Below are 12,237 nucleotides of genomic sequence, written 5' to 3' on the forward strand. Positions count from 1 at the left end.
CTGCCAACAACTGGACCGCTTGAATGCAGCACTCATGCAGAAGAGGCCATCTTTGATCAACAGAGGCCGAATTGTCTTCCATCAGGACAACGCCAGGCCACACACATCTTTGGTGACGCGCCAGAAGCTCCGGGAGCTCGGATGGGAGGTTCTTTTGCATCCACCGTATAGTCCGGATCTCGCACCAAGTGATTACCACCTATTTCTGTCCATGGCGAACGAGTTTGGTAGTCGGAAGTTGTCCACAAGAGAGTCCTGTGAAAATTGGCTCTCCGAGTTTTTTGACAATAGGGAAGCGAGCTTCTATAAGAGGGGCATTATGAAGTTGGCATCTCGTTGGGAACTCGTCATCGAACAAAACGGCGCATATTTGACTTAAATCGCATTATTATAACCAATTTTATGAACAATTGAAAATTCAATAAAAATACCGCAAGACTTTTTGGCCAGTTAGTCCCCTTTATTCTTTAGCCTTCTGCTTCTTATGTAAGCCATTTGTCCTCTTAGACCGGTTTTTATTTGTCGGGACAACTAGCAAGTACAGCAACTATACACATTTAAGTTCATTATACTGCACTAGGATTCCTTTTTAATTTTCTTTAAATCTACCCGACCTCCGAAGAAATCTGAGTAGATCGTGTGGTGCCAAGGAGCTAAGATGGTCGCTTCTTAACACCTCAGTGCCAAAGACCTCAAGCCTGATTCCAGCGAAGGCGGGGCTGATGAACAGAAAGTGGTCCGACGTCTCATCTTCCTCTTCACAAGCTGGGCAGAGTACAATGTCTGAGATGGCTACCATTTCCAATTGCTTCGCCCACAGAAAGTGGCCCGTCATCAGTCCAACCAGCTGTCTGCAGTCCCTTCTGCTTAATGACAGGAGGATTTGCGACAGTCGATCGGACATGACAGGTAACATCAGTCTAGTCCATCTCTCAGCCTGCCAAGCTCGCTTGTGGGTTGTAGTAACCCATTTGCTAACCGGTAGTAAGAGATATTTGCCAAATTGCTCTCTCTGTCACTCATCTCAAGAGTAGAAACGTGGTTTCATTATATCCTCTACTTTCGTTATTCCCTACCCGAATCCGAGCGTTATGAATCGATGAATCTTTCCAATGGATGTTACATGCGACACGGCCCAACTTTACTTAATCATATTCTTATGCTTTTAACAATCGCCTGGGGTTGAAGTTGGCCATTCAAGTAACAGAGTTCTTTCGAATGCCGTTAGTGTCTTTTCATCCTTTCATTTACCCCATCTAGCCGCGAAATGTCCTCAAAAAATTTACGAAGCCGCAATATCATATTTTCCTGGTCTCCAAATTACGTTAGTTTGTTTGGTAGAGTCGGTTAAATTTCGTCTAGCACTTTGAGAGAAATGAGGTTCAACCTTTTTATTTATACGTGTCAATAAATTTATTAGTGAAATAGCGCTCAAACAATTTATATTGAATATAGAAGCCGTTCCCCAACAAAAGGCGCGTTAAGCCTGTTTTTTAGAATATGCTCTCCGTTTTCCGACTTTTTTTTCGTTATAGAGGGTTTGCGATTCCCTTGACTATCTCCAACTAAACGAGCTACACCGTTCTCACCCGGCTGGCTCGGTACATGAACTCTGGCCTACCACATCCATAGCGCCTTATCCCCTACAATTGGCAAAAATATGGCTAAAACGATGATAATTGAAACAATGAACGTTAGCCACGCTCGCTCACAGCCCGCCACAGTTCTCTTCGGATGCCTATACATATACATTTGCAGGTATTTTTACTTACATGATTCAAATGCCGCGTACCCCAACCGCCGAGGAAATCCAAAATCCCCGAACACAGAAACCGGAACGTGGACTCCGCCGAGCACACATATTCACATAGTAGCTTCTGTACACTGGTAATTGGCAGCAGTTCCATGCCGCCTAGCACCCAACTTAAGAACGAAGGGTAACCCAAAAAGAGTCCACCCAATTTCGATAGCATAAACGAATGATTGCGCATAAAGGCGATGGGTGCCAACAAATGCACCGTTTTCACCTTCTCATTATACCAAGGCAATGTAGACATGAGCACAAAGAAGGTGGTTGTGCCTTGTGAATGGGCGACAAAATGCACAGCTGTGTCATTTGTCTCGACTAGCACATAATCCAACATTGAAGCCAAATCGTAGACGCCGATCTCATGCCAGCTGAAATTCCAGAAATCTGAAGAATCTGGATGCTTATGTTTGTGTTGGCGTGAGTAGGTGTTGCCACGCGCATTACCGAGCCACACATCGTAACCGGAATCGGCGAACATGTACGCCAGCGATGTGTCGGGACCGTTGAGTATCCAATCGTCGGAGGCGCAGAGGATGCCATGCTGGAGAAAGACCACCGGTTTGGAGGTGCGCGCAATGGCGGTTGAGTTGGGTGCGCCACGCAGCTTTGGTGAATCGGGTATTCGATAAATTGTGAGGATGTAATCATCTGGTGTGTGCACTGTATGTTCTTCAACTGGATAATTGTGATTGGATATCATCTTGGCCTGGAAAATGGAAAAGAGAAAATTAATGAGATTTTACTAGGGTGGCGGCGACTTTTATAACTTTGGAGCTTTATAAATATCAAAATGTGTGTTAGTAGAAAATGCAAGTAAAAACATACCCAAATACATACATTAAAGATACAGTTTGTTTTTTGAGTGGTTTCTTATAAGGAGAAGCTTTTATTAAAACAGTTAATCTGGCAAATTATACCACCCTGTGTGTCAGTATAGTTTTATAATACGAAATCTTGCCAAAATTATAAAAAATTTCAAAATCGGTATTCAGAAAAACTTTTTCACAGATGGTTTCCCCAATTGATGAGGTCGACTTCTGGTTTAAGCTGACCACAAACAGGGCACTATTCCCTGCGATTTGTGCCTAGTCCGTAAGTAAGTTGTTAGGAAATATGGAAATGAGTGCTCCAAAGAGTACACAATTTTTTTATTAACACTTGTAATTTTTCCGCTCACTTTTATCTCGGCGATGGTCAGTAAACAAATGAGAAAATCCACAAACTGCGCCACAAACTAGCAACAAATCCCAAGTAAATGAAAATTATTTCTCCGAATTCTCCAATTTCTCCGAATTGCAACAAGTCGCTGGGCATTGTACCCTGTTTTTGGCCAGCTTTAGTGGCCTTTTTCACATTTGAACTGTTTCTAATTTATGTGTGAACGACTCCTCATTGCACACCAATTGGTAGAGTAGTGCCACAGATAGCGCAATGCCACGCCCGCCAATAAAACGGATTATAAGAGTGATTACCCAATGCCTTTTCTATTGCCAGTGGTAAAACGAAACCTTAAACGCTGTTCCTCCGCCATTTCCTGCATGAGCTGAGCTCAGCAGCATATAATATGTCTTCAGTGAAGAGCACAGCAAACCCGAAACACTGAGAGCTTTTATTTCGAAACTACGTGAAAGCTGCGATCGCAATTGTCTAAGTGGATACTTCCCAGCAATTTTAGAACTTAAATCTCAAAGCCGATAATAAATCAACAGGCGGTACCGAAATGCGGAGTCATCTCTCCGTTGTTGTTTGACTTCTAAATTTTGGGACAACACTAACTACTAGGAGGCTTTTTCTTGACCTCATATGTTAATGACTTGCTAGCTTCTCCATCACTAGTAGCCTCACAGATTTAACTACAAAATCAACGGCTGGACGAAGTTCAAGGTTTAACTAAGTATCTAAGGGTACAGAAAATGCCATGAAATGTGGGCAAATGGGGCTGGTGATGCATATCCATCCCAAATGTCAACCTCACCTTCACGCAGTACTCCCTATTTCAAAACTAACGAGGCTTTGACGACCGAGTATAGGCGGGATGACCTATCCTAGAGGAAATGATGTTACAACCAAAGCTGGCGTTCTTGAACTCAAGCCACAAAAAATAAGTGTGGCCCTTTGTGCCTTCGCGGAACCTATATATGTACATATATTTGAGCCAAAGAAAAATAAATCTTGTTGGCGAAATACAAGGCGATTGTTTGCCTGGTTTTATGCTAACTTTATCTTAGCAGCATCAATTCGATCGCTACAGATTAACACGATGCAGTAGATGAAGCTGCAAACCCACTATAATAATGTATTATATTAGGCCACCACGTGCGGTTCTCAGATGTTGGCTGAAGAGGAACTATAATATTTATAAGAAAGGCACCTGTTGGAAACTGAGCCACCTCCTAAACATATCACAGAGAGAGTATCCTTGAGTTTAAATACTAGGTTCAGTAATCGCACACCCAACGGTGAAGAGTTCAGAAGGTGTGTTAACGAACATCAGGCAGTTAACCGGCTCTCAGTGATTTTGAAGGAATCAGCTGATTTGCTGACGTAACTTTGCTGATGTAAGAAAAAATCTACGCAGCCATTGCTCTTGTTACTGAGCAACGACTAATTGGACGAGTGCATTAAGTGGTCTAAAAATTTCAAAAAATCGATTTTTTGGTTTTTCGATATTTCGAAAGTATAGTATCTTAAGAATATACTGTGAAATTTTCATGCGGAAATTTCCAATATTATAGCTTTTATGATCATTAAATGTACCTCAAACTTCAAACTCATTTAACTCGAAACGACTTTTTTCGCGTTGGTGTTGTCCAAAAAAAAAAAAAACGACTCAACCGAATCGTCTGTAATTTAAATGTGTAGTTCACAACATCAATCGCTATCGCCCGTACTAGAATCATATTATTATTTCAATTATTTCGTAATTTTTGATTAAAAAAACTGAAAAAAACCTGACTTTTAGAGTGTCAAATTCAAAACCGCGCTATTTCGTAAATTTTTTTTATTCTAGTAGCGGGAGGAGCTAGAGTCATACTGACTAATAATTTTTTTTGGTTTTTGTGTTTCAGATAAATAGAAGAGCCAAAATGGACAACACCGTTCAGGTCCAATTTTTCGGGAGGATCAACTTTAGCGTATTTTTTTAAATTATTAAAATTAAAAAAACACTTTTTTCATTTTTTTAAAAGAAGTTAAATAAAAACCTTTCAAAATTTAAATATCGTTTTTAATTTTTTTATTGTAAGAAAAAATTCCTGAACATACCCTAAATTCTCGAGCTCCAGACTCCCGGGACCCCTTAATACGTGTGAAATGAACGGACAGAGTTTTGTCGCCGAGCCCCCTCTCGCAATTTTGCTTCGGTTGGCCAAACCTTGGTTGGATCCGACGGACTATCGCAATTAACCGCATTCACTAAGATACAATTCATACCTCTATCAATTTTTGCCCTATGAATGCTGTAATCAGAGACTAATCGCGACCCATCTCTGGAAAAAGAGCTCGAGTTACCTCTTGAGAGCGATTAAACACTGTAGCAATTACGTTTTGGATTTGTAACAAATTAATTTCTTACCTTCCTCGGATAGACTCTGACACAGCAAATACATATCCAGTAAATGGAGGCGTCCCGAAGGTACTAAATACCTCTTGACATGCCCACCTAAACCAAATCATCGAATAACTTTCTCGCTCTGGTTCGAATCTCCCTTGGTTAAGTAGTCTTCGCGAGCATACCCGTTATAAGAAATACATATAAATTCTCAATGAATCATCGGTTCACTCGAGTATCCAAAAAGCATTTACCTCTTAAGTGATTTACTTTATTTTTACTTATTTTTTTATTTCTATTATCATTTCAGACGTAATTTATTTGTAGTAGAAGTTAAAGTAATCTTTGGGAGCGAAGTCCAGAAAATTAATTTTGCCTATTAACTTTTAATGAGAACATTAAACTTTGCAGAAACTACAATAAAATATGTCAATAACCTCAAGTTGGCATGACGTAAAAATTATATGAGATTAATAATTTTAGTCTACAAGCGCCGCATATTTAGTCAAAAATGAAGTAATACAAAATACGATACAACAAAAATATAACACGCAATGTTATAGAACTAATAAGAACAACTTTTACAAATTTCGCGTGAATGTTTTCGTCTACTAACTTGTAATTAAATTTTTTTGCCTCCTCAGGTGACGTAAAACTTCACACAAAGACAAGAAATGAAAATTATTTTTAAAGTGCACTAACCTTTTAGTAACCGCATTTGCTATGCCCCACTAATAGATTTGCGAATCACTAGACGAACTTTATGAAATGCTGTTCATGTCCCACATATCGTACGTAGCAGTGTAGTGCCTTATGACGTGTTTACACGCACATGACGGGCAGAAATGATCGCCTTTAGGTTACGATACTTAAATTCTTTGAAATCTTTCTACTACATTTATTCTATTTGGCAAAAGGTTTTTGTACGAAAAAAAGTGTTACGAAGAAAGGCACCTAAAATCTTGTAACAAACTTATTATAAAACTAAGTTCTATTCGTAATGAATATACAAATATTTCTTAATTTTCTTTACTTTTGATATATCACCTCTACTTCACGTAATCGCAGAATGCTTCTATTTAGGAGCTAATCTCTCGTGGAAGGTTTTTTCGCCATAAATTACATAAATTGCAAATGGGGTGTACCTATAAGCCAAAATGTGTTAAGAATTAAAAAATTTATTTTCAAACTAGCAAAAATCAGAAATGACTCAACCCGTTGGAGTATTGTTGTTTAGCCATAAAACTTTGAAGTGTTTTTTATCATTCTGCGATAATCAAATTTATCAACTATTTCGTTTTACTATGAAAATTTTGAAAGCAAAAGAAAATATTTTTACAGAAAATGTATAAAATAAAGTTGCCTAGAATAAAATGCAAAAAAAGCAGTCTAAGATAATTTCACTAGTTTATCTACAGAATATTTTAATAGAGCTATTCAGGCAGTGCTCCAAAACAATTTACAACATATAAGTTAAATAAAACACTTTATTTTTCATTTTTCTTTTCTTTATTTGCACTTCACTACCACACTGTGACCTACACTGTGTCAATTATATTAAAAACTAACCGCGCTTAAGTGCTTTTTAGTGACAACTCTTTCGGCTGTATGATGCGCACGATTCGTTTCGGCAAAATGCGAAACGTCCGCATACCGAAAAAGTACTTAAGCGAGGTGTGGGATAGTCACAGCGGCAATAACCAAAAGTGACTTGACCGATGCTGACGGCCAGCCATCGCCGTACAAATGTATCACACACATGCATGTTTGTCGACACCATGCCAGTACCGCTGTGTTAACTTATACACGATTTAATATTTTATTCTTTCTGATTTATTTTTTTCTCTTCTCGGTACAACCTATTTAAAATAATGACTGGTTAAATAACGTTAATTGATTTTAAAGTGCAATTGGGCAGAACGTAGTTGAAGTCCAAAAGGGGTTTCAGAGAAATCCTTCTGTGCAAATCTAAAGGGTGGTTAAGTTTCAAGGGCCGGTATTGATTTTAAATAAAATACAATTTTTTTAAGAAATTATTATCATTTCTCTTTATTATGATAATATTGGTATAGCTCAATTACGTATCGGCCAAATGGCCGCCGCGGCCTCGGCGGCACACCCCCATCCGATGGTCCAAATTTTCGATGACGCTGAGCCATAATTGAGGTTCTATGCCGTTAATGTACCGAATTATCTCATCCTTTAGCTCTTGAATTGTTGCTGGCTTATCGACGTACACCTTTTCTTTCAAATAACCCCAAAGAAAGAAGTCCAACGGTGTCAAATCACATGATCTTGGCGGCCAATTGACATCGCCGCGACGTAAGATTATTCGGCCATCAAATTTTTCGCGCAAAAGAGCCATTGTTTCGTTAGCTGTGTGACAAGTGGCACCGTCCTGTTGAAACCACATATCGTCCACATTCATATCTTCCAATTTGGGCCATGAAAAGTTCGTTATCATCTCACGATAGCGAACACTATTCACAGTAACTGCCTGACCGGCCTCATTTTGGAAAAAAATATGGCCCAATGATGCCGCCGGCCCATAAACCGCACCAAACAGTCACTCTTTGTGGGTGCATTGGTTTTTCGGCAATCACTCTTGGATTATCCTTCGCCCAAATGCGGCAATTCTGCTTATTGACGAATCCACTGAGGTGAAAATGTGCTTCACCATGATATTCTTCGAAAATTGGTCATTCACTGTTGCCATTTCCTGCCACCATTCTGACCAGTGACGACGCTTGAAATGGTCAAGAGGCTTTAGTTCTTGAGTCAATTGCACCTTGTAAGCGTGTAAACGCAAGTCTTTAAGCATAATGTTCATCAACGACGAGCGTGAGAGGTGCAATTGTTGGGCACGACGACGAGTTGAGGTGCACAGCTCTTCAACCACACTATCGCGGACAGCAGCAATATTTTCTGCAGTACGAGCTGTACGAGCATGCACTGGTGCTCAACTTTCGCACAATTTTTCCGATTGTACGCACATTTGGACGATTAAATTGACTGAAAAAATCACGAGATATGCATTTTGATTTGAACGCCCGTTTTCATAATAAGCCTGAATAACTTTAACGCGTTGCTCGCTTGTGTATCTTTTCAAATTGAGCTAGTCTGAAATTGAAAAATGTCAAATGAAATGCAGAGAAAACTTGACGTTTAGGTGTGGTTCGCATTCAACATCGGCCCTTGAAATTTAACCACCCTTTATAACGGCATCAGTAGCAGCTGATTTGTTTTTGTTTTTCCTTTCGCCTTGCACATGTGGTGTTAGCGCACAATGAAATAACGAAAAACCGTTCTGTTTTACTACTACTCTAGTTTATTTTGCTGTGAAATTCTAATGTACAATTAGTTGCTGTGGATCTGTTACCACCACCTTAAATACATTCGCCTTGATTTTAAGAGATGAGACCATGGTAAAAATAATTCATATTCATCCGACAACGAAGTAACAAGAGCATTGACTGCGTTGTTTTGTTTTTTGCTAATATCACCAATACAATCTCAGTTTTTTCGTAAACAAACAGTCGTCACATCCCCTTTTATGTCAACAAATCAGCAATCAGATTCCTTCAAATTCGCAGGGAGTCGGTTAACGGTGTGATATTGACCACACCTTCGGCATAAGCGGGCACTGCTCTCTGCTCTGGTGCCAAATTCTCTTTGACGTGACGGCCGAAGTTACTCTCACAATTTTGCTTCGGATTGCCAATCATTGCAATCTGTTATTCTCGGATGAGACTATTCCAGATTTCCACAGATAGTTTTCTGGGAAAATAGCATCACAAGAGAAAAATAAGTGAGTACTGGAAACTTATCGCGAGACTTCAAGAAAATTTCTTCGGCGAACAGTGCGTGTGGTAGGCATTTCAAAAATGGGTTGGTGCCCAGTGAGCATTTGAGATAACTAAACATTTTTATTTAATTAATTATATGACTAAATAACTGCATTACATTAGTAAGGCAACTAGCAGCTGAGGCTATCGTCCTGACGAACCAAATAAATTGTACATATAGTGCAAATACAGGCATACGAAACCGTATAGTCGATGTTTTGTTTAAAATTATACAATACACTCACATATAAACATTTTTCTTATTTACTTTTGAGCTCAGTAATTCCCTTACTGCGGTAAAATTTACGCTCAATTTTCGAATTATTCCACTAATGTTCGCGTAATATTTTTTTATGCACTACTTTTTATATCAATAAACGTTCCACTGCCTTCGAACAGCCTCTGCCAGTTACAGGGGCAACAGTTAATGACCTTGTAATTGATTTAAAATGATCAATAAAAATCGATGAAGCGTCACAATTTAATTGAAAATTCACAAGCACCCCATTAACTTGTATATATAAGAATAAATATATGAATTTGCCAGCCCACTATTACAACATAATAAAATATGAATGGTGTATACAAAAAATTGAAGAAATCAGTAAACAAAATTCCGTCCAACTAAAAGTAACTGATACTGGAACTAAGTGTATAATACAGCAAGAAAATCGGAGAAAAACTACAATTGAGGGGAACGAAACATTTTTATTTCACACTACGAGTATATATGGGTGCACATATGTACTTAAGCACAAAAATATATTCACATGTACAATTATTTATATGTATGTATTTGTGCATAATATTCGCAACAAAGGCGCACGCCGTAAATTATTCGCGCAATAACAATTTCCCATTGCCGATTACTAATCAAAAGCAACCCAAGTGCGAAGTCTACGCAAGCAACAAATATACGCCTCACATGGCGCGCTATATACGGAAACAGGAGGGGAGAGGGAGGGGGTTCGGCCAAAGTCCAAACAGCGCGCCATTAAGTAGATTATGGTAAAGGTGCCAAAACGTTTGTGATAATTAAGGGGTAGACTGACGAAAGGCAGCCCCCATATACGAGCTACCGTATGTGTGTATGTGTGCATATTCGTGTGTATGGATGTACATACATATAAAGGCGTAAGCGTACATAGCTGCGGATTTTTGACAAAACCGCTTCAACTGACTTAAACTTAGACACTTGACAAAACTGAAGCTGTTAAAAAATGATATCGGTAGTTCAAGAATTCATGTTAATAAAAATTTATTGAAAATAATATTTAATTTCTATTAAATATTAGAATTTCCGATGTAAACGGAAGATTTATTAAAATCATAAGTTCTTTGCCGAATGTTTACTGATACATGTGAATGAACCCTACAGTGCAAAGCTAAACTGCTCACCAGGCATTCTAGTTCAACTGTTTCGGTTGGGGGAAGAAGATAAACTAGTTCGAAAGGAACTAGAATTGTAGAATTGAAACAGTTGGAAAATGACTAGTTAGAGGTGTATGCAACACAAATATTATTCCATTATGTTTGCTGTTTACATTGCATCTATGCTTTTAAAAAGCAATTAATCAAAATAATGTTTAATTAGAGTGGTTTCCATTTAATTTCGGTATAAATGAAAGTTTGGGTAATGTAATTTTCAAAAATAAAATAATTTTAGTCGAACAACAAACAACTTTTGTGTAATATTTTAATTCATAATAAAAGTTTTTGTTTTTTTTATTTACTTTTGAAACTCCTCCAAAACTGATGATTTTGCCCACAAATCGGATTAGAATTTTTTTGAAGAAACATTTTTGTGTAATATTTTAATTTATAATACCTACAAGTTTTTTCAAATTTTATTTCCATTTCCAACTGGTGATTTTATCAAAAATCTGGGTTAACATTTTAATTCAAACACAAAATCTTGCAAAAGGTTTTTTATAATGAATAGTGGAAGTGGGAAGGCTCCGAGTGCATTCCTGCTATGAAACAGCTCCTTATAAAAACCAAAAAACCGTTCGGGGGCGGCATAAAATTGCAGGCGCCTCCACTTGCGGAACAATTTCAAGATGCATGTCAGAAATTATAGGAGTAACGAAAATAAATAATTGGCGCGTACTCTTCTGTTAGGTGTTTGGTCGAGCTTCTCTTCCTATGGGTTTGAAAAATTTAAAGTAAGTCGCACGAACATTGATGACGAACAACATGCAAGACGTCCTGTTGAGGCCACAACTGCGAAAGTATCGAACAAATTCATCAAATCTTGCTAGAAAATAAAAGATTGAAAGTGAGTGATATCGCTGAGGCTACTGGGATTTTAATTGAGCGAGTTGACTGTGAACCAATTGGGAGTAGTTAGGATACATTTTGGACAGTTTTGCAGTTTTTTGTGTGGTGAAATCAGGTGGCAGAGTTTTGATTGCGGCAAGGACTGGAAACTATACCTTCTTGCTTTTATATTCTTCTTACTAAATGTCGGCCGTTGCTTTGGCTAAGATTTACGCAAGGACGATCGATTTACAAGGTTTGCTTCTTAACTATAGTGCAAAAAAGAAAATTATGAGGGAAACTTCGGTTGACTCGTCACAAGGGAGATTCGGCAGCTGTGTTCTAAACGATAATTTCACACACTCACCATCAGTCGTTGTTCAACTGGCAACGATATGTCATTGGTTGATTTTTTCGTATATCACCAACACCACGGCTACGTCAGCCCATCAGTTCGTGCTATCGGATTCGCTCAAAGCCGAATAACGGTCTGTTAAAGAGCACCATAAAATCTCTTCTGGCCTCTGGTGACGATCCAGCATGCTTGTCCACCAGGCTTATATGTATGTGTGCGTGTCGGGTGACACTCGTACTTGCTTCGTGTCACACATACTTGTTGTCGGCTTTTGCTTGATGAAAATCAAAAATTTTAGATATTAGCGTCAAGCACCCGACACGCACACATATAAACCTGCTGGACAGCATGCTGGATCGTCACCAGAGGCCATTCAGCATGAGATCTACAAATTGAAGTTCTAATTACAACTCAACCA

At 38.6% G+C, this 12,237-nt stretch overlaps 1 protein-coding gene across 3 annotated transcripts in view; it reads right to left on the reverse strand.

Annotated features, from left to right (window-relative positions):
• Positions 1 to 12,237, reverse strand: part of LOC128862843 (lipase 3) — a 54,250-nt gene that overhangs the window by 1,623 nt on the left and 40,390 nt on the right. For 2 of the 3 annotated variants that reach the window (XM_054101613.1, XM_054101614.1), the window contains one exon: positions 1,773 to 2,516. In XM_054101613.1, coding sequence (XP_053957588.1) covers positions 1,773 to 2,516 — 744 coding nt within the window. Of the gene's footprint in view, positions 1 to 1,772; positions 2,517 to 6,062; positions 6,301 to 12,237 lie in introns of those variants that run through there. The other variant, XM_054101615.1, reaches the window with a different exon arrangement.

The sequence above is a fragment of the Anastrepha ludens genome, chromosome 5, assembly GCF_028408465.1.
Source record: "Anastrepha ludens isolate Willacy chromosome 5, idAnaLude1.1, whole genome shotgun sequence".
Classification (NCBI taxonomy): Eukaryota; Metazoa; Arthropoda; class Insecta; order Diptera; family Tephritidae; genus Anastrepha; species Anastrepha ludens.